The 23,513-nt window shown below is 41.3% G+C and overlaps 1 protein-coding gene across 1 annotated transcript in view; it reads left to right on the top strand.

Moving 5' to 3' along the window:
* LOC104461363 (isthmin-like) overlaps window positions 1-20,005 on the top strand; it is a 27,227-nt gene extending 7,222 nt beyond the window's left edge. Inside the window, 6 exon segments of the mRNA XM_010072922.1 lie at window positions 2,528-2,590; window positions 2,592-2,840; window positions 11,545-11,812; window positions 14,801-14,944; window positions 17,736-17,825; window positions 19,340-20,005. Coding sequence (XP_010071224.1) covers window positions 2,528-2,590; window positions 2,592-2,840; window positions 11,545-11,812; window positions 14,801-14,944; window positions 17,736-17,825; window positions 19,340-19,857 — 1,332 coding nt within the window. The 3' untranslated portion in view covers window positions 19,858-20,005.
* Window positions 20,006-23,513: the final 3,508 nt, after the last annotated feature.

Genomic DNA, 23,513 nt, shown 5'->3' with positions numbered 1-23,513 from the left:
CTTCCGATCGTGTCCACCCTGAACATGCAGAGCATTCCCTCCCCTTCCCCGCTGGAGCAGCCTTTGGTATAGGACAGTTATCATAGTTATCATGTCACCCGCCATTTTTCTTTTTAACGTTAAACAACCCCAACTCATTCAGTCTGTAATTAATGACAGTCCCAGCCCCAAGCAGCTTGGTAGTGGGCCTGATCAGCCTGATGTCATTACTTCACCATGACAATTTTCTAACTAACTCCATGTGATATTCCATCTGTTTGACACTATTAAAAACTTTTTATATAGCCCTTATTATTGTAGTTGCTGAGCTCCCTGCAAACATCATAGTGAGGAAGTGCTGTTATCCCCACTGAGGCACAGACAGACCATGACCTGCCAAGATCACACCGCGAGTCTTATCAGAGAATTTAATGTAGGTCTCTAAAGTCCTTGGCCAGCTCTAGCTGTATGGTATGTTAATATGGAGAATCAGGATGCTCCTGAAGTGGCAAGCAAACAGGGAAAGTATGAAATTGTATGTGAGAATTTTATTATTTTTTAATAAAATCTCACTTTATTTTTAATAAAGGTAAGATTATGGGCATAATACCCCAGGAAAAAGTAGTTAAGTACCACCTTTTTTTTTGTTGTTGTTCCTGTCTGAAGTAAGTTAATAACAGCACAATTACACCTTGTTGTTGGTCAGGCATAGCAGAGGAGCCATTTAATCCTCATGTGCCAAGAAGTTTGCAGTTAAATTCTGCTTGAAAAGTGTAAAGTTAAAGCACTAGCACATGGGTAAGGAACCTACAGTGAGATGAGTGGCCCTCAATTTTGCTTCCCAGAGCTTGCTGCGGTGTGATTTGCTTTCTGCTTTATTTTGAATAAGGTGTGTGTTAATGGGTGGCCCAGCAAAGGCATCTGAAAGTCCTACTTCAACAAAGAGAAGCTTCTTGTTTAGCCTTCAAGCAGCACAGACTGTTCAGAGCACATATACTTTTAGCACTGCATACCTATGCTAATTCAGAATGAACTTTTTGCATCTGTGCTGTAGATAGGTGTATAAAAGTACCCTTTTGGAACTTTCAAAATGTAACCATTCTGAGCATGAACATACCAAGACAACATTAATTCTTCTAAATCAGATTTTCCTCCTTACAAATGCATTGCAGTGAGAAGGGGAGAAAATCACCTTAGTTTTTGCTTGAGATTATTTCACTTAGTCCCACATTGACTCTTAAATCTTGGTTTATTTAACTCACAGAGTATTTTCCTGTAATGTACACAGATTATATTGTAAAATCTCTTCAAAGGTCAATTTAGAACCTTCTAAGCAAATAAACACAAAGTAAAAGAAAAGGCATTGGAACTGTTATCTGTCTGAGAGCTTAGCAAAAGGTATGCTCACTTAATTTGAGACAGGGGAGCTGGATGGAGATTGCGTTTAACCAGTGTGTTTAACCAGAAATGCTGTCAAAAATATGCTTCAGTAGAGCCAGAACCACATGCGGCCATTCCACTTTGATTGTGCTTGTTTTAAAAGATAGGTCTTTAACATTTACCCTCTCCATGCTTGCTGTCTCTTTATGAACTGAAAATAAAAGCTCCCCAGGCAGTCATACTAAGACCTTGAGCCTAAAATTTTTCAGCTGAGTCAAAAGCAAGACCTGTGCTGAATCTGCCCCATGCATTCTTTTGTAGCCATAAGAAGACCAGACTTCTTTGCTGTTTTTTTCCCCCGAGTCCCCAGGTCAGTCCTAACCCAAGGAGCCAGTGTTTTGATACTAAATGTATCTTTCCCCTTGGTGAGGTCAAAGGCAGTGGCAGCAGTGCTACTGGTTCGAAGGCAGCTTGCTGTAATATACTACAAAACTCAAAAGTACGCTCAACAATAACAAAAGCATTAACCACTGACCCGCTACTTGGTGAAATTCAATTCCACCATCAGGCAAACATGAAAATGAGATCCCAGAGGGAGGAAGGTTCAGATGTTCAAGACCAGAGAAGTTGGGTGAAGAACACAGACAACGAGGTGGAAGTTGTTGCAGACTGAGGAGAGAGTGGAGGAGGTTGCCAGTTCAGCAGTAGGGTCTTTTAATACCATAAACTTCAACATGAGCTTAGCAGTCAGTGTTTTTGTGCCACTTTGGAACAAATGAAACTAAAGTTATTTATAATGAAGATACCTTTCACTGTTTTAGAGATACATTTAATGTGATTTAAATTTTATTTCCCAGGGTTTGCTTCAGAGCTTCATGTTTCCAGATTTGCTTTAAGTTAGATGCTTGTGTCAATGTGTAGGTGCTCACTGCAAGGCTGGAACATTTACAGGAACCTGAAAGAGCTAAGCACTCAAGCCAGTTTTATCTTGTGTCATGTGGTTACAGATTTGCACGACTGTAACTAAGTATATTTCAGTGAGAGTCAGATGCCAAACTCAGGAGCACCCTAGAAAATAGCAGTCATAAATCCTGTGTGTTTCAATGATGAGCCATGGGTCTGTATGCTGTGAGGATTTCTATACGGACTCTGCCGCCATCGTTGTCAGGAAGCTGGAGACGGGGGTACTGGCAGGACTGCACGCTCTCTCAGTTGTTGTTACAGTGCATTGCTTTTTTCCCCAGAACACACTCACTACAGATGACAGTTCTCCTGAAGACAGCTTCACCCTGAACCCAGAGGACAGAAGAGAATATCCTGATCTCCAGGCTGCCCACCGGCCATTCCCTAAGCAGCGATTCAGGCAGGAAAATGGGCATACGTCCCTGCAAAGAGATGGACCCAGATCTTTCCTCCTGGATCTCCCAAACTTCCCTGACCTGTCAAAAGCAGATATCAACGGGCAGAATCCCAACATTCAGGTACAAATTTATGTTAAGGTGATTTTTTTTTTTATGAGCTGGACAAATCTTTTACTGAACTTTCAGCCTGGCTTCCATGACATGCAGTCAGAACACTCTGTCTCTCCACCAATACCACCAAGAGAGAACATATATAACATGACATACATTAAATATAGTATTATATATATATGATGTCTATAATATCTAATACACTTTTTGTCTTAAGTGGATGCACAGGTTTCAATTTTTTTCTGAATTTCTCTTTGACTAGTGTTGATTGCGCAAGTGTGGGTATCAGCATAGACCTATTTATGATACAAAAGCCATCTTTGCTATTGCTGTTTTAGAACATATTCTCTTCATTGATATAAAGTGTGTATTTTAAATTCTGGTTTTAATTCTCTGTTGCAAAATTTGTTTGTGACCAGATTCTCTTTTGGTGTGCTATTATAAAATGCAACCATCCCCAGAGGTTCTAAGAATCATAGAATCATAGAATGGTTTGGGTTGGAAGGGACCTTAAAGATCATCACGTTCCAACCCCCCTGCCATGGGCAGGGACACCCTCCACTAGACCAGGTTGCTCAAGGCCTCATCCAGCCTGGCCTTGAACACCTCCAGGGATGGGGCATCCACAGCTTCTCTGGGCAACCTGTTCCAGTGTCTCACCACCCTCACAGGGAAAAATTTCTTCCTAATGTCTAGTCTAAATCTACCCTCTTTCAGCTTATACCCCTTGTCCTCTCACTACACTCCCTGATAAAGAGTGCCTCCCCATCTCTCCTGTAGGCCCCCTTCAGGTACTGGAAGGCTGGAAAGAAGAAACTTAAAGAAAACAAGTCGTTAAGTTTCAGTTCAAAATGTGGTTCTCTGTACGGAACTGAGACTTAGTTTCTGCAGTAGCTGCCTGGAGTGAAAAAAAAAAAAAAAGTTGTCTGCAAGAAACTTTGTTATATGCTATGCCTCAATCTGTTCTTGGGTTTGGAATGGCCTCTTACAAGCCACTTGCATCTTGAAACTTCAAGGATTAGAAAGAGGAAAAAATGAGTTATTTGTTTTTAATTCAGAGCCTTAAAGCAAAATTGGCATTAATAAGCAGTCTTTTCTAACCAAAACAATAAATTGAAATGTTGTTCTGCCTAAGATGTGCTTACAAAAACAATACACTAATAGAACTGGTTTTCTGGTTAAATTAATTCCTGGCTTCTTACAGTCCCCCAGCCCACAAAATTACCATCCTTTTGATATATCTAAGAAGTATGTACGTAAAGATACAATAGATCTATTGGTGAGAGACCAACATGATCGGGCAAGAACAAGCTGTCTCCAAGCTGATGCTCCATTACATCATAGATGGCTTGCAACGTTAAGAAGAAGCCTAACAGATTTGGATCAAGTGCAGGTCCAGTACTTGATGGGCCAAGGTAGTAAACCTGTTCAACATGTGGTGACCTCTACACATCCTTCACGCCAGGAGAAGCCTTCCAGAAAGCCTTAGGAAGGGAAGGTAGGGAAGCTATAGGGGCCCCAGATTGTGGCATGAGGTAAATAGTGTAATGTCATTGTTTGAACAGTATGTAAACCTCAGAGGAGGACAGGAGGAAATAAAAACCTCCTCTGATTGGTAACAGCATTTAATGTTTAGACCCTTGGAATAGATAAATGAGATGGAAACATTTCCCTGGCTTGTCTTTATAGTAACTGCTTCTGCTATGGCCTCTTTTTCCACCACCTGATCTTGGAAATGTGTCAGCTAACTATGTCAGCAGTTTTGTTGGACTCCAAGAACTGGGAAGCCTAGTCCTGTAAACTGGAAAACGTTGGGCAACATTAATGCTAGAGCTCTTGTGCACAGGGATCATCTCTTTCAGAAACAGGCTCCCTAAGTTCTGCATTTTATGTAGTCTGCTTACTTAGGTACATAAATAGGAATATTCAAAGTTCTTTGTGTTCCTGGTTGACAGTTCTGCAGCAGGTCCAGCCTCATGGAGATAAAACTCCCTTTAATTCATTACAGAATCAATTAAAGTTTATTTCTTTACCTAAAGGTTGTAAAAGGTGGCCTACTCTTTTGGGGAAAACACAATTACAGTGAATTCTTGCTTATTAAACAGTACCATACTGACCTGAATGGAAATTATGACATTTGTTGACTTGGAAATTCCTCATCAGCTGTTTGGCAGGTGAGAGCAGAATAAATTTTTCTTTTTGCACAATGGCTTCGTGCTCTGTAAGTTACAGTCCTAGGGGTGCTTTTAAAGTCCTAGGACAGTGAGGTTGGAAAGGAGAAGAAAGCCTGTGTGAGTTAATCTAGCACAATGGCCACATTTGCTGTTCAAAGACCAACAACTTTTATTCCCCCTCTACTAGTACAAACCTGAGTAGACCAAAGATAACATTTTTAAGGGAAACTATACCTGAAAATTTTAAAAACCTAATAAACAGACATAAAACAGCCTGAAAAAGCAGGTCGAACAGATACTCTAATGAGTTCTCTATATGGCCATTCCTTCTCTGGTTTCCTGTGAGAAGCAATGCTTTTTCAGGGAGGAAGTGGTGGTTATCAGAACACCATCACAGGAATTCAGAAAATTAACATGTGCCCAGGTACTACTGTATTTTTCAGGTGATAATCAAATATAAGTATAGTAGACTATCTTCTAGAAAAACCTCAGAGCAAGTCAGAGCTGCAGTAGTCAAGACTAGGATGACACTTACTGGTCTTTCTGTGGCATTCTAGCTGTGTAAAATCTCCCATCATTTCAAGTAGCATTTTATGCTTTAGCATTTCTTCCACGCTGTTTGTTTGAGAGTGCTGTAGCTGCTGTTGAGGAATGGCTGGCTGTTTGGTTTGGGGTATTTTGTTTTATTCTTTTACAATTCTGTCAATGCCTGGAAGACTTCTGGATGAGAAGGTGATTACAAAAACTGATCATTGGATTTCCTTTTACAAGTGGAAAATCTCTTTTGTGTTGTAAACTTGTTTGCACTCGTTTGACTAACTAGACGAGGGATGCCTATGCAGACCTTGTAATTGGGCAGGGTTATTATTCAGAGTAAGACAGAATTGTTCCTACCCCTGAGTACCAGAATGAAGTCACGTGGAAAGTATATAGGAACCTGCTTATTTTCCATTTCTGCTGGGTTTTTCTCATCTGTTCCAAACAGCCTTCTACAACCTCTCAGCTCTTCTCTGCAGCTGATCCTCTGTTTGGAGCAGATGCTTCAACTTGCAACTGAACTCTTGCACTTGACGACCCTCCCCTTTTCTTCCTACTCCTGGTTACCCAGGCTGTGTACTGTAACAGGTAGTGCACTGCTCTCTGTTGTCCCGCTGCTTTGCTGCTTTTCTAGCAGTGCTTGACACCATGACAAATGAGCAGAAAAGGGAAAACTCCTTACTGTTTGTCGGGCAAGGGTATTTTGTTGCTATTAATGCTCTTCAGAGAACTTGAATCTTGTTCAGGCTTTACAATCTGTATACCTGAAACACAGCTGGGTGAGTTCCAGTTGCGATGGACATGTTAAACATTGTGGATGAAGTGACAGGTTCCAAGTAGAAACTGCAGCGTTAGGTAGGATTCCTGTCCTAAAAACATGTTAATGTGCCCTGGAAAACTGAAGTAAATCAGTATAGGATTAAATCTGTTGTGACTGTTATCCTTGCTTTGTGTCATGAGATTGGTAATAATTGATAGGAGTAATTTTAAGCCAGAAGTCAACGCTACCTGCTTGATGGTGTATTGTCTTTATCATTCTCCATGAGGCCTGTGGGCCATATCCGCCAGTTATGCCAATCCAGTAGTGCTTATGTCTTGTAATGCCTTTAAGGCTTAACAGTTGAAGGTAATAGCAAAGCAATTGTCCCTGACATTAAATTAAGACCCAGTAAAGCAGAGAGCACATGTTCGTTTTCTTAGTCCTTGGGCTGGGTCTGCACCATGAGAACTCCCTGTTCCCAAGACCATCTCTCCAGTCAGTGTGCCAGCTTTGCTGAGCTGGCTGCAGTACCAGAAGCGCGGTGTAGCCATGCCAGGAACTAGCTAGTCCTCTTAGCAAGCTGGAGAGACTGGTCTAGGCAGAGCAGGGTGCCACAGGGCCATGGTTAAACCACTTTCAGTATCAGGGCTGTTATTACTTCTGCATGGATTTATTAATGTCGTGGTGTAACAAGAGGACGCTACAGAGTGCAAAATCCAGAGCTAGGTTTCGGACCAGATTTTTAATTCTGGGGTTCAGTTAGGTCCATCAGAGAGTGCAACTGGGATGAACAACAGTAAATACAAATTTCAGGTTTCGAGTCACATTATCTTCTTTGCTCCCAGCAAATTTTAAGGGCCCTTCACTTTTCATCAAGTCCAGAAAACTGTTCTAAGTGAGGTGTCATGACATAACCAGAAGAAAATTGGTGTCACTGCTGATCTAATTTTAACTGAAGTTGTTATGTGTTGTAAACCTAAGTTTACCATTTCTGTGTTTTGCAGTTAACTCATTTCTGTTCTGCTTTTATAGTTACCTCAATGCTAACTTGCACATACTCACCTTTAGGGAATGACAAGTTCTGCATTGCAAATTTGCATCGTTTGCATGAAGGAAACAGGATAGTGATGTTGTAGAATGCACTGCTTGCACAATATTTCAAATGTAGTTCTTCCTGAAACATAACCTTCCAGTTGCTTAGGGCAATGTTTACACCATTAAAGTGAATTCAGAAACATTGTCTTGGTAAACAGGATGAAGTACACAGAACTTGTTGTGCACTCCAACAGGCGGGGATAATATTTATCTTCTGTATATTTTTGGCCAGGAGAAAATTGGATGTTGGTGTCTCAAGACATCTGTTCTTGATAACGTTTGTTTCATCAGAAATTGACTGCAAATCTGTTGTTTTAATGTACCTGTGCCAATTGTTTTTAACAATTTCTAGAGGAACATCCTTATTTATAGCTCATACAACCATAAATGAAGGTATCAATACTTCTGAAGATTACTGTGGATTTATACAAGAACCATGTTACCACAGACATTTTGGGAAGCTTGAGAAGAAAATATAATAATCTTTACAGTTTTGGTAATCACTGGAAGAACAGAACAGAGAAACTGAAGTCTATAAAACAGTCTCCAAGATAGAAATACTAAACTAGGTCTATTTTTTCATTTTTGAGAGAACATGTTTTTGTTGGAGTTGTTATACAGCATGAAGGCTTTTCCAAAGCTGCTTTAAATGCCCATTTTTAATTACTCTAGTTCTAGATCTGATTTATTTTTTCCTTTTTATAAACAACCTCCAGTACAGAAAGCGATCAAACAAGATAGTTTGTGTATCACATATATGTTTATGTATCTGAATATATATTTGTATAGTCATGGGCTAATGTTGTTAAGGCTATCTGTAAGTACTGGTAAGAGTTCAGTGAATGCTGATTTTTCAAAATTTTACACTGGGATAGGGGAGCAATTGCTCGCCCAAAGCAGCAGCCTCTTCTCACATCTCTGCCCTAACTTGTGGGTCATACTATGGAGAGATTACTAGGATTGCTCACTGATTTCCTCCCTGCCTCTAGAAGGTGCATTAAATGGGGCTGGGCAAAGGGTAGCTGAGACCCTGAAAACAAGGAGGGCCAGACTCAACTGAAGTTGTCTTTTTTTTAATTTCCGAGAGTGGCAGTTCAGACAATCCCAGGATTCTTTATAGAATTTCTTTCACTCTGTGGGGTTTTTTTGCCACATGTTAAACAAACAACTTGGTAATCAAAGCTTAAAACAGAAGAGAGAGGAACATAGGCGTGTGTCAGCCTGCCACATTGGATTTTGCTTTTGTTATGTTCATTTCTTAAAGACACTATTTAAAAAATCTCACTTATGCTGGGGTGGATCTCTCTTGAGGCCTCCTCTCCCCAGACCTCTCTCCTCTTTTAAGACAAAAGGATAATTAATTGGAATAAGGTCTCAGGCCCCAACTTCTTTTCTGGTTCATGGGTGACAAAGCACCGTAGTACTACAAACTGAGTTACTGTCATGCTGGAGAGGAAGGACACAGAGTGAAAGAATTCCTTCCCCCTGCTCAGGTATCACTGAAAGAAGCACCATGTGATTTTGCCTGCTGCTGACAAGTGTGCCTACCTATGGCATGGGGTCACTCCAGTGGGTTGTGGGTTCCCGGTTTGCTCCATGTTAGCTAGCCCTCAGCCAGATGTAAGAGGTTTTTGTTGCAAGGTAAGTTCTTGTGTGTTGGAAACCCCATTTTAAAGGCCTTTGTAATAAGCCTCCTTGGTAGTAAACACAGACTGAAGTGGGATACCTGATTGCACAGACATGTCTTGAAAGTAAGCTAGTGGCAGTGCTGTTGGAGGTCTGATGAGGTCTCATGAGCCTGGAAGTTTATGCGTTACACCTGCCTCTCTTCCCCAGTGTAGCGCATGGCCCAACAGAAGTTTCTCTGTCCCTACAAACCCTCTTTTGTTTAAACTGATTTGGGATCCTGAATAAGTATTTTAAATCAAATCCCTATGGTTCTTCAAACTGTACCTGGCTGAAATGATGTGAGTTCATTCTGATTCACAATCATGTTAACTACAGATCACCAAACAAATGGAATGATTATCAAGTGCTCCCTGTCTTCTTTTATGAGAGATTATTTTTTCCCCTTTTTCTGAGTCATTGCTTACAAAGTTAATGTGGTCTTAAAAACACTACAGTACTAGAGTCATACTAATTTTCACATGGGCAGTACTAAAGCCCTGCAACTGGCCAGCAGTACACAGCGGTAGCCACTCAGTAACACTATTTCCTTTCACTTATTGTGAAAATTCTGTTTTGCTTGGATAGATGCAACAATTTTGAATCTCTGAACTAACCCCGATGTTTTCAAACTTATGAAATACATTTTAATTCTTGGTCTGTAGAAACTGAGGTTAAATGAAGTAATCATTCCAATTCCATATTTAGTCTGGGAGTAAAATATCTTGTGTGTAAAGATGCCATTAGGCAGACAATTGCACTTTACCTCACTCTTGCACTTTACTCCCAGCGGAGCTTCTTAGTAGCCTCAAAGTTGTTTCATTTCAATGGCTTAGTCTATGGTCAAATGCAAACTATGAAATAGATGCAAAATCTCCTTTCTCCAAAAAAGGATGTGTGGGCATTGTCTTGTCTCTGTAGCTGTCTGCAGCTATGAAGCTATGACAGCAGTTCTGTTTTGCTTCCTATGTCACACTCCTCTGTGGATCACAGGTAGTTGAAGAACAGCAATACACTTTTCTCTCTTTTTCTTGTGTGTGTCTTGTGATTTTACTAATAACAATTGTATTTTAATACAATTTTGTATTTTATGTTTAGTTTTCTAAACCTTTTGTCCAAAAGGGAAATCCATAGAGCCATGTAAATTACGTCTAGCAAAATAGTATGTTATTCTGTTTTTCCTTGTTTTACACAACCTAATTTTCATGGAGTACTGTCTTGAAAGATTGCTTTGTAAATCTATAAAGCATGAAGAATACCTCCATACAGATATATCTGATAGTCACTTCTGTGTCATTGCTTTAACTTTTGGTTGGCCCTGAAGTGGTCAGGCAGTAAGTCCCTTCCAACTGAAAATATACTTATTCTGTTCTATTCTATTCTATTCTATTCTGTTCTGTTCTGTTCTATTCTATGGTTGTTTATCCAGTCCAGTGTAATCACTGAACCACATTAGCATGAAGCATCAGAGCATTTTATGGTTTATCTGTGGCCGTGCTATGCTTGCATGACTCACAGAGCCAAGGTTTTTGATGACTAGTTCCTATTTCTACCTAAATAGCCACCTATATGCACGCTCAGTATTGACCTATGAGTTTCGTAATTACAGATTGTTCTGCATAGAAAAGGAGTAATCAAGGGTAGTTCCTATGCAGAATTATATTTACATTCATGATGTCTGTGAGGGAATTGGGCAGCAAACATTGAATCTTGGCTCTGGGCTTCTGTAGAAACTGTAAACAGGTTGTATATCATTATACTCTCCAGCATGGAAAGAGGACCTACTTCAGAGGGCTTAGCAGCAAGTGACTTACTCGGTGATGGTTGAAAGAGCTGCTGGCTTTCATCACCACAGAGTGTGGTTTCACATAGTGGTGACAGCCCACACCGTTGTGTGATGAAGCGCTGGTGCTGCAGGGAGACGGTGCAAGGGGATGGGCTGCGCTGCCACTAGAGGGCAAGGCAGATGCAAACCTGGCAGAGCTCTGCGGCTGCCACCTTCACACTTGTGGACTTATTTAGCCCTGTCTTGAGTCAGTCCAAGCCCTGTCTTGAGTCAGTCCAGGTCCTTGGAACAGGCTCTGCACACTGGTGTGCTTCATGTTTGCCTCAAATTTGGCCTCAGCGTAATTAGTGTAACAGATTTGGTTTTCTTTTTCCTGGTCATATATGTTCAGGTTTAAACATCTTTTCCCCATAAGGCAGGTTTTAGACACAGCATGGGTTATTATTTTGTGTGGGATTTTTCCTAGCCTTTGTTCCAAGGTCTGATTCAGCAGAGGTAGCAGAAGGAATCACTCAGGAGCTGCATATCTCTGGGCTCAGTAATCCACATATGGTTTACAACATGCAAACCCTACAGTATTACACAGCCCCTGTGCAAGGCAACACCAGTTATTTGTCTTCACTGTATAGAAAGTAAGTTTCCCACTGACTAGGGGGAGATTCTGATGGACAGACTGGTCTATTTTGAATCCCACAGGTTACCATTGAAGTGGTGGATGGCCCCGACACCGAGACAGACAAAGATCTGCAGAAAGAGAGCAGCAAGCCTAGCTGGCCAGTCCCATCACCTGACTGGAGAAACTGGTGGCAGAGGTCCTCCACCTTGACTCGCATGAGCAGTGGTGACCAGGACTACAAGTATGACAGCACAACTGAGGACAGCAACTTCCTAAACCCCCTCGGTGGGTGGGATAGTCATGCACCCAGTCACCGAACATTTGAGTCCAAGGAGCAGCCAGAATATGGTAAGTTTGCATTCCAGGCCTCTTATGGGCATCTTGGGATTGTAAAAATGAGGTTGGGGGAAATGAAAATGGTGAGGCATCGCTGAAAGCAGGCCAAGCTAAACAGAATTTTTCAACATGTGGCTTTTGTTCATCAGCTTTTAAATACAAATCTGTGCAGATGCACAAGCTGTACTGTGGTAGCTGCATTCCTCTAGTAAGTCTGTAATCTTGAAAATCATACCAGTTACACCATAAGAGGACCTTTTTTTAGTCCTAAGTGTACTTTTTTTAAAAAACAAAGGAAACAAGGTTTCATATTTATTTTTAGAGTAGGGATAAGTACAAATTTAGAATCATGGAGTGGTTTGGGAACTAAAATATAATTATTGGATAAATAATCAAGATCTAAAACGTGGTAGTATTTGGTGGATACACAATTTATGTTAGTGCATGTGTGGGGAGTGGCATATGCAGCAGGAACATTGTGTATTTGTATGTGTAATTCTCTTCCAGACGTGTCATGGTGAAAACAATTGTTTTCAGTTTGTTGTATGAAACGGTTGCAGAAACTAGAAACAGAGGAGCTACAGTTATTCACTGCCCCAACAGGCTGTAACAATTCACATGGGACTGACTCAAGAGGGGTGGACTAATATGTGCTCACAGGTAGCTCAGAGCCTCTCATATTGAAGTTGTATGTAAATACTGAAGATTTTTAGTTAGAGCAGGGTTTCAAAGCAGCAGTACTTTTACCCTGGCACTTCTGTTGCGCTCACTAGATACTGTAGAGTGGCTGTCATGCACTGATTCATTCTTATTTTTCCCCTGTTTTGGTTAACTTTAAGTCCTAGAGCCTTAACAATTGAGAGAGACTTTTCATGGAAAGATGTATTTAAACACATACATATGTATTAGATTTTGTGGCCAGAAGGTTGAAGTCTATCCCTTCTTTTTGCACCTGCATTTATTTGTGGGCACACTTGATTGCCAAGAATTATAACCATTAGGTAGTTATTCATTTAGGTAAAACAAAATTGCTTTCACAAATAATTGTGGTAGAAAATAAATAGTAAGAATTACAACTATAAAAGGAGGGAGAACAGGTTGAGCTCCAGCTGAAGTCTAACATGGTATATTTAATAGTAGATACTGTGTGATTCATAGTATACTATAAACACTAGGTAGGTAAGCCTAAAAATTATTCTAGAGCTCTCTGCCATAGACCAGAGCTCCCTACTAATTGCAAAAGACTCTAGGCCTTCTGACTAACCTAAAATGTGGTGTGCCATTGGCCTTGGCCAGAAGGATGTAGGGGCAGATCCTGCCCATCTGGGGCTTTTATGCTAGTTCCAGCAATTGACCTGCTCACACATTTCATGGCTCTATCTCCCTCATCCTGCCCCTGCCGAAAAGCACTGCACCTGCTCACCCTCCCTCTCCCTCGCCAGCTATGAGGAGAAAAAAAATCAGAGTTGGAAAAGAGCAGGGAAGGAAAGCAGGGCCAGGGAGACAGGGCAGATCACATTTTCCTAAGATGCCTCTTTAGACTGCTGTAGAACCTGCCTGTTGGCAAGCCCCAGCATTGTGGGTCTTTGCACACAGGCAGTATAGGAATGGGCATGTTCCCACCCACATCACACCATGGACACCTGATACAAGTGTGGTGGCTTTCTGATCAGCAGCAGTGTAAGAAAAGGAGGAAAGGCACATAAGGTCCCTGCCATGAGGAATGCATATCTAGGCAGCTTGCTACAAGTGAGATCTATAACCTTCCCATACTCCTGGCAATAAACATTTAATAGCACCCCACAGAGTTGTCATCAGTCATTACATATGGTACAAATCAAGTTACGTGTTCTGCTAACCAGCTCAGGAAGCCCACAGACAGCATGGCAGTGGGGGAAGGAGAGCAGGAATCATGTGTAGCACAGAGGCCAGTGCAGGCAGGGATCTGTCCCTATGTCTTGCCTGTACATACACGTTCAGCCTATAGCTATAAAGCAGGGCTGGCTCAGAGTCACTAAACCTGGTTTTGCTTTGCTGCCAGTGCTGGTTTAACCCAAATGAACAAACACTGCAAGTTACGATCACAGGGTCAATTAAACATCTGTAGATTGCAGAGAAATCCATTAAGCCACATGTTCCCTAGTGAGAGACAGCACGCAGCTGGGGGGGCCAGTGGGAAGGCAAGAAAATGGGGATTGGTTCATGGACTCCATTTGGTGGCCTTCACAAGGTGGGATGTGCAACAGTTAACACTGGAAACAAAGGAGATGGTTTTGAAGGGGTTTAGATACTTACAGTGGCACCGAGCCATGGTGATGCGGATTTGGTATCATTTGCCCTTGGCTGTCTACCAGAAGAGAATAAAGCAGTGTTTCATTTTCAGAAGGCTGTTGCTAATAAAGAGTCAGATTTGATGTTATTTAATAGTTCACGTGAAACACTACAAATTGCAAGATGAATATGTGGTTCCCTGTATTCGTGGCAGTATTCCTGTAATATCTGTTTCCTGTTCCAAGGGCCCAAAGAACAAAACTGCAATTTTCATGCATGACCCTCAGCCTCCCATAGTCCAACATTCATTGTGTCCTAAAAACTAACTGAGTATTGTTGTGCTATTGCTGTGTGTTTTGAAAAGAAGAAAAAGAAAACTTAATTTATCTTGTGCCTGATCAGTTTGTGGTCAGAAAACATTCCTATATACAGGGAAATTATGTGAATAGATGTGTACTGTTAGTTCATGACCCAGCTTTTCAGCTGCCAAAAGGTCAAAAGAGAAAGGAAATATTTTTTCAAATAATGTTGCATGCATTTCCCTGAGGAGCATCAAGTGTGAAAACCATTTAAACAGCAGGCTTATGCCTGGCATTTAGCCCGAACTTCAGGTAGAGACATCTGGATTCCATTCTTGTTTTGCCTTCTTAATAAAAAACACTAGACAGTAGTTTTGGGTAGTAGGAGTTTTGTTTCTTCATTTCCTTCCTCATCCTTGTTCTTACACAGATTATATTGATGGTGAGGGAGACTGGAGCCCGTGGTCCCTTTGCAGTGTCACCTGCGGGAGTGGCAATCAGAAGCGGACAAGGTCCTGCGGATACGCCTGCACTGCCACCGAGTCACGGTCCTGCGACAGGCCCAACTGCCCAGGTGCGACCGTGTTCACGTGAACCGCTGTCAGAAGGGATGGGGGAGAGGCGGTCGAGGGAGGGGGAGGTGAGCCCTCCTGCACACAAAGCCCAGGGCCCGTTTGCTCCCTGACTAGGTAAGAGTTTTGGTGGGAAGAGACATGCTGGTTCTCAAGGCCATTTATGATGGCAGGTTCTTTGTTAGTAATAATATGCTGCTGGATGCAGTCTACTGTTCCCTGGGACTTAAAAGACAAATACAGGCTTTTTTGGGGTTACAGCAGCCATTTTTGTGCACAGGACATGTTGTATTCCAAAGGGTATAATCTACTTTCATGAAACAAATTTGTAACAATTTTAGAATTTCAAAATAGTGGTGCTGACTGTTACCTCAGTGAGCTCATATTTTGCTGTGCAGTGACCAAGCATGCCTGTATTGTGAACAAGTAGCTTTCCCCCCAGTTATATGGCTTTTAAGTTTTGTATCTAGTGTATAAAGAGTTACTTTAAGACTCCACGTGTATTCATAAGAAAAAAATACTTCAAATAACTGCTTTGTGTTTCACTCCAGAGATTCTGGGTTCACTGGGCATTAAGCTACAAAATTTCCTGTCCTAGAAAGTCAATATTAAGGTGGAAATGTCATCTCTGTTTCATTACATGTTGCTTGATATTTGGAGAATTATCAAACAGCAAGTTTGATCCTGCAACAACTGTGCACAATGTGATGAAGGAATGTATAGTTTTGGCTTGAATGTATTCAGAAAATATGGCCAAGGAGCCTTACCTTAGCTCCTACCCGTCTACAGTCCTTGACATTTAAATGCCAGTAACAGAGCTGTCCTTACCATCACGGGGTTTTTGCTTTGTGAAAGCAGGGCTGAGCACTCAAACTTATATAAGAAAAGTTTAGAGCTTCTGTGGAAAACTTTCCCATGATGTTCTTTAAATGCTGCTGTGTGTTTGGATTTAGGCATGTTTGTGATGCAGTAGTTACCACAATGCGTGGGGATAGGTGCAATTTCATTACTTCCCTTGATCAGAGACAAATAAAAGCACATGCTGTGGTGGTATGCATTTCACTGAGTTTAGTTAATGGCTCAGAAAGGCAGAAATTCCTCAACTGGAGGTCAGGTTTTCTTGATGGGAAGGGAAATGTCAGCAATGCTGGAGAGAAGACTTAGGAGCCTCAGTGAGAGAGCTGGAGGGAAGTTTCTTCCTCACACATAGATGCGTGCATCCATTGCAAGGTAATGGCTGCTAGGCACTTCACGAGAAAAATGTTTCTGGATGCTCTCATGCATCCTAAAACCTCAGTAATAAGGGGTTAATTCCAGAAGGAAGCATGTAGCCCCCAATTATACTCTCTGGTATTTATTACCAGCTAGCATCAAACTGGGGCAAACTTGAAAGAATATATTATGTCATATAACAGACCCCCAACAATCATCAAGCAGAATATATTCACTCTTTGAGGCTGTGCTGACATTTTCAAAATTACAAGGGCAAAGCTCAGCTTCTGCTGTTTATAATTCCAGCAGTGAATTACTGCCTTGTAATGGGTTCTTGGGTATCTATTATTCTGCATCTACTGCTGGAGTTAAGGTAAAACCCTATGTCAATTTTATTGAAAAGCAGCCTGAGGCTGTTTTGAAGCTTTGCAAGCCACTATTATGCCCCAGTTCAGGAGATCAGGAGAAAGTTCATTGGCAAGAAGATGGATGGTGAACAGACTTCATTATTACCCATATAGTTATCACATATTAAAGAGCTTTCTGCTCTCTTTGGAGGTCTTTAATTCAATTGAGAGGCGGGAAAAAAAAAAACAAACCCCAAACCTGTTCAAATGCTTCTTTGAAGAGACATTTGTTTTAAGGCTACATGGCACAGAAACATTAGGGAAACATTAGGCTGCTAGGCAGGCCAAACTAAAGCAGCAATGAAAGGATGTTTACTTTGGCAAGATCAATTAATACATTTTCTGGCAATCCAAGTCTCGCTCTACTGATAGCAAATGCTTAACTGGAGGTTGTTGGAAGATCCTGATATTTTATTTGATTGCTGTAGGTGGTGGGGGATGGGATTGCTCAGCGAGGTTATTTATTTCTTGCCTACTCACACCTTTCAACTCCCTAGCACTGGGAGAGACCAGCAAGCACCAGTCTTGTAATAGCATAATTCTTCCTCGTACTTAGTGAAAAATGGTTGCCCACATACAGATATAAACTTATTCACTTCTCTTGAGGCATGTTGCTCTGTTTTAGAAGGTGGCACAAAGGCTGTCTCCTTTAGACATCCCATTTTACCCAGGGCTTTAGAGCTTCCATTAGGACACTTGTTTTTATCTTGTCAGTCACTTGTGATACATGCTCTGGAGAAGACACTGGTCACAGAAAGCTGACCAGCTGGCTGTTGGTGAAGTGTGTGTAAAGCTCCTACCTGAATTACCGGGAGATGCTGACAAGCCTTGCATCAGGAAGAGGAAGAACAAAATTGGTTCCCTCCCTGCTGTCTCTGCACTGGGTTCATAACTGACCAGTTTGTTGCTTAAATATAAACTAAACTCTAAAACTTGAAACTTTTAACCTTTGGGCTAAGCTAATGCTTTATCGTCCTAACACGACAGATTCCTTTTATATTTTTATATGTTGTTATACTTTTAAATGTACACTCCCTCCAGCAGCAATCTCAGATTACTTCCCTGCCTACAGAAGCACCTTGCAGAACTGGGGAGGAAGGGTGGCAGGGAGACAGTTGATTGCATTGTGTTTTAATAGGAAAACACCACCACCACTAATATGTGTTTGTCTTAGGGATCGAAGATACGTTCCGGACAGCTGCCACAGAAGTGAGCTTACTTGCAGGAAGTGAAGACTTCAATGCTACCAAACTGTTTGAAGTTGGTAAGCAGCCTAGTCAATCTTTCAGTAATAGATAAGAGACTTCTGTAGATTTTCTTGTTTTGACTCTCACTGCAGGACAAAGATTTTGAGTTTACCATTAAAAATGTGAGTAATAATGCCCATTTATAATCTTGCTTAAGTTTACAATCTGAACCTTAGCTTGCTTGTGTCATAAAATCTTTCTTCTCTTGAGTCTTAGCAAATTTTTGTGCTTCTTTCATTATAAAATGGTGATTCTCTGTCCTAGTTCAGAAAAGAGCTGTAATGCTCCACACTAACAGAGGGAGAAAAATCAAACAGTCTTTAGCATTTTGCTGAAATAGCCTCAAATGGAAAATACTATAAAAGCATTTTAGGTACGTCTGTCACTTGATACTGATCTATCTAAAATTCAGCCCAACCTCTATAATGTTCTGATTTCATCCCTCCAATGAAACCACAGTGTGGCCACTCTTAGACAACGGATGCTGGAGTAATTGGATAAATATTGTAATCCAGCACCTCCTTCCTATGGTGGCAGAGCACAACAGCTAATGACAGCCAGGATAGGACTCTTAAAGAGAGAAAAACAGTATCACTAAGTAGATATTTTGCAGGATTGTTCGCTGCAAGAGTTTTAGGTCTTTGCCTTACTCCAGAGTCCTGTTAAGAAAGTGTGGAGCAAGATGTGCAGGAGTTTTTTTTAAAGCCCATAGCATGATACAGACATCTAAAGTAGTGTTCTAGGTAGGAGACGTGCAACTGGATTCTTCCAATACTCCTGCAAAATAATAAAGTGCCAGTATGAAATATGCTACTAGTCCGTAAATCTCTTTAATCCCAGCTATAAGTCATGGCCCTGGTGCCATTAAATCCTTCCAATGTACAGACACTGTGATATTATGTCACATATACCCTTTTAGAATCTGAATCACTTTTGGCTGCATTTGCCAGCTAAGATGTCAGTCCCCATGTTTGAAGTACAACTGCTTGAAATGCCTCTTTGGGAAGATGGAGACCAAAAATAAAATAGTATTTGTTAGTTAAAAGGAAGACTGTATTGGGCTTAATAATAAACTTCAGAAAAAATAATCCAGGCCTTGCTTGCTATCTTGGTATTTCTAGCATCATGAGAAACTTAATCCTTCAGCATCTGAATCTGCTGTTCTTACAAGGTGAGTGTGTGGACTAGGGGTTTGAACTGGAGACTGGCATCAAATCAGTGTGATTTCCCTGTTTCTCTTCAACTGTCACTTGTAAACCCATGATAGCACCTCTTGTGCTGCATTTGGATATCAGCAGCTTAATTACAATTTGCCAGGTAGAAGAAATATAAAAAATTCTAAAGCACATGTGATCTCTTTATCTGACAAGACAGCACATTGACACATTGCAGGCAGGGAGGTAAGCTTTGACTGTGCTTGCTTTCTTAAGGAAAGCGCTGGTGCTGAACAGTTACGCTTTACTCACTTGTTATCATACAACTGGGATGGTGCATAATGTATCTTAAGGTTCCATTTCCTGCCCTTAAACAGATACTGACAGCTGTGAAAGATGGATGAGCTGCAAAAGTGAGTTCTTGAAGAAATATATGCACAAAGTGGTCAATGATCTTCCCAGCTGCCCATGCTCCTACCCCAGAGAAGTTGCGTACAGCACTGCTGAAATCTATGATCGAATTAAGAGGAAAAACTTTCGCTGGAAAGATGCAAGTGGTCCAAAGGAAAAACTGGAGATCTATAAGCCCACTGCACGATACTGCATCCGTTCTATGCTCTCTTTGGAAAGCACAACGCTTGCAGCACAGCACTGCTGCTATGATGATAATATGCAGCTGATTACCAGAGGGAAAGGGGCAGGTACACCAAACCTGATCAGCATCGAATTCTCAGCAGAACTCCATTACAAAGTGGACATTCTACCTTGGATTATATGCAAAGGTGACTGGAGCCGATACAATGAAGCACGGCCTCCAAACAACGGGCAGAAGTGTACAGAAAACCCTTCAGACGAAGACTACTACAAGCAATTTCAAGAAGCAAGGGAATACTGAGATTTTCCTCCTCTTCAGACACAAAATAGCATTCGTTTCCTGGATGCCAAAGAACCGATAATGGCTGCTGCATTGTCTCCTTGACGGGGGTTGATCTATTTCTTTCTAATGAATGTATATAGTTGTAATATAATACATATGTATTTTTCTTAGTGTGTGTAATTTATAAACACATATCTCTCTATCTCATACACATCTATTTTTACATACAGACATACATAAAACTTGTCCTTGTAGGATTTTATACTGCAATAACATTCATTTAATAATGTGCATTTTATTTTATTCCCCAACTATAACGTAAGGGTGAGGTGGGGGTGGGGGCAGCTGCCATCACCATCAGGCCTCAAGGCACCAGCTGAGCAGGGCACATATTTAGAAGTTATCAACAATAGGACTGAAGAATGTACTCTTCCGTATGGGAATGGTTTACAAGATTGATGCACCTACAGCATCAGTGTTCTCTCTGGTTTCATGACTAGTCGTATCTAAGAAATGAAGAAATTTTTTTTGGAAGGGTAATACTCAAAAGTGAATATAGACAGTTACTAGCAATTTTTTCTTGGAATTCTTCCTGTTACCTTCTAGCTCAGGTTTTTGCAGTCCATTTGGAGTAGGCTTGCAGGGAGAGGTAGCTGTGGTTTTCCTACGGAGCAGAAAAAGGTCCTGATGCAGTGGTTCTGCAAGAGATACGAACAGCCCACTCCTGGAGACGTCTCAGATATGGAGCTACAGCTGTCAAGGCTTATGTCTTATGCTGGGAAGCAGATCTTCAGGGTGGCTACCTGTAAACTAAGGATGCCATAAGTCTCTGGAGGATTGAGGCCAGGGAAGGAAACCATGTCAAAGGAAAAAAAATAATAATCACAGTTACTTCCCAATTTTTAATATGAGGAATGTTTCCTTCTTTTAAGAAAAGAAAGAATTTATTTTTTTAAAGAGCAAGAAAAGTGGAATACACATTTCTGAGTTCCCTGAGATAAAGCACGCAACCAGCCCTCTTCCCCCATTTATCACATGCTGAGTGCACAGCGTCCTACAGAAGAAGCTATTCTTTAGTGAAGCTGTCTGGGAAGAACTATTGGTGAGTTAAAATTCTTAATTTTTTTTTTAAAAGCTAGCATTATTTTTGTAAAGTATTTATTGAATTGTAACAATAACTTACATGTGGGATATGTCTCTAACATGAAAGGCTTCTGTAGATGGAACTTGATTGCCAAGAATAAGACTGTTGTAAGGCAAAAGTTTTACTTCCAAATTTTTATGAAGTGCAGGTTTGCATACATAATCCTATAATTAAGCAGCTGATACCTGTGTTCTTATGAAAGTTACACCATGAGTAAATAAATACTTACAGTTCCATCCTGTAAAAGGCTGTCTTGCTGCAAGTCAGTGTCTTCATTTGGAAAACTGAGGCTGTCACCAGCGAAATGCCTATTTTTGGGTTATGTGGTTGGATACACATACGTGCAGTGCATGTGGAACCCCACACAGCGGTAAAGCCAATCTTGCATTGCAGTCAGTCTTAGCTGAAAGATTCAATACAGCATGAAAGACAATTTATTCTGCTGTATATGTACTCACGTATATATTGTAAATCTTTTCTCTAGCTCTGTTGGCCTTTCAGGTGCTGGTTGATTGTGACTTCCGGACAGACATGTGCACAGTCCCCCAGCATTAACATATGCACAGTAGGTCCGCTGAGCCTGGGAAGTGTCAGGCTTCTGTTGATCTGCCCAGGTGGTGTAAATGAGGGGATTAAAGTGCAGCCTGCGCCTCGGACACCCACTCTGACCGAGCGTGTGGTGCATACGCTGCGAAGGCTCTCCTCAGATCTGCCAGACCTCATCTGACAGGCTGCATAGCCTCAGCACTGTGCTTACGCTCCAGGTTTCCAGAGACACAGTGGTCCAGGCAAAGCTACTGCACATAGTGCAACAGCAATGGATATACTGAGGTAACTTCAGCAGCTGGGAATCTTGGCCAAGTCATTGGATCCTCACTGATACAGCCTTGAGTTGGAGGTGGGGGAAGACGTGAATATATTCTAACACTAGCTGGTAGTAACAAAACATGGTTAGTTGAGCAAGAGGGTAAACATGGGGATCGCCGCTCAATTTTTATAGAAACCATGTTTTGTAAATTCTTGAAAGGTCATAAGAAGGAGCTGCTAGCTAGCAGAGCCAGTTAAATTGACAGCAGATGGATGAAAGGCGTAAGCAACCCCAGGATCAGTCACTTAATAGGGAAGACAGGTATTTTCTGCAACATGAGGGAGAAAGCGCTGCTTTTTTCTTCAGTCCGCAATGTGAGGGAACAACAGTCTCGGGTTTCTCTGGGAGGGCAATGAGAGGGCAGTCACAATTCTTGAAATACAAAACACATCGCTGCACTTATGGATTAGTAAATTATGGTGCTATTGAGAAATGCTACTACACCATTAATACAGATCATAACAAAGTATCAGGGAAGAGGAACAATTCTAATAAATGAAATGATGCACAAAGTTTCAAGTGTTACTACTCATAATAAGCAAGGGTCTTTATTAGAAACAAAGTCAGTCCTATTTTATAATACATTATTATCCATTCAGGGCTGGGTTGCTTTTTTTCTCTTCTGTTTTCTTTATCTCCTTTCCAGTGACTAAAATTCTACCTGGAATGACTTGGTGTAGTAGTCCTTAGCAAGGTGCTGGAGTTTACCATGGCCAGATTTGGCTCAGTCTCTTAAATTTAGACCTCTTCATATTAGAATAAGACCTGAAGAAGTGTTTGTGGGTGACATTCCCAGGCACAGGTCAGTAGTTAGACACAGCTGATGTTATGTTTCTAAGTTACCACAGAATGGGCATGTTGAAAAACCTAACCAAAAGGTGTGAGGGGGACTGAAACAAGCAGACCTAAATGGGGCTTGGGGGTCTCTCAACACTGAGCAATTGTCAGAGAGTCCCCCACCGGTAGCCATCCTGCTTCCCAAAAGGAAAATTAAAATACAGACTTTACAGCAACCTCTCCGTATCTGAGCAGTTTTGTTTACTTATTTCTCATGACAAAAGACAGAGTAGGGTATTTTCACCTCCTGGCTTCTCATTCCTCTGCACTACCCTTCTCCTGGGTAAGCATAGCTGTCTGTGCTGCAGAAGGACCCAGTCAAGTCATCCAAGTTATTTTTAACCCCGATCAATCAACAGATACAGATTATAGTTGTTGGGAATGCCTTAAGCTGGCACTGCTGCTGAGAAGGATGTCTGCAGCAGTGCCACGAGGCAGCCATAAATGGATTTGAATGCATATCTTTGATCCTTAAAAGGATGAGTGGGCCTGGCTTCACATTGCCTGGACAGCTGCTGAGCAGCAAAATTCCACTAACATAACCCACAGAGATGTATATGGGTTATAGGACAATATAGTGAAAAACAAAAACATAACCATTCACGAATCTCCACAGCCCTGCATTAGTTAGCAGCTGCAGTTTTCCCCCCTGCTGTGCAAAATGGTTAGTGCTGTCAACACAATGCATTCTTTCAAAAAACACTAGTGAGGCCATAGGATTGCTTTTTCCATATATAACATTTTCATTGCGATTGTAGGGTTGATTGCAATGAATAACTGATGCACCTGACACTTTCAGCTGTGTGGGGTCAGGCGAGTCAAAGG

Source organism: Pterocles gutturalis, unplaced genomic scaffold (assembly GCF_000699245.1).
Source record: "Pterocles gutturalis isolate BGI_N339 unplaced genomic scaffold, ASM69924v1 scaffold41337, whole genome shotgun sequence".
NCBI classification, from domain to species: Eukaryota; Metazoa; Chordata; class Aves; order Pterocliformes; family Pteroclidae; genus Pterocles; species Pterocles gutturalis.
The sequence above is the reverse complement of the archived record's forward strand: the minus strand, read 5'-3'. Positions and strand labels throughout refer to the sequence as shown.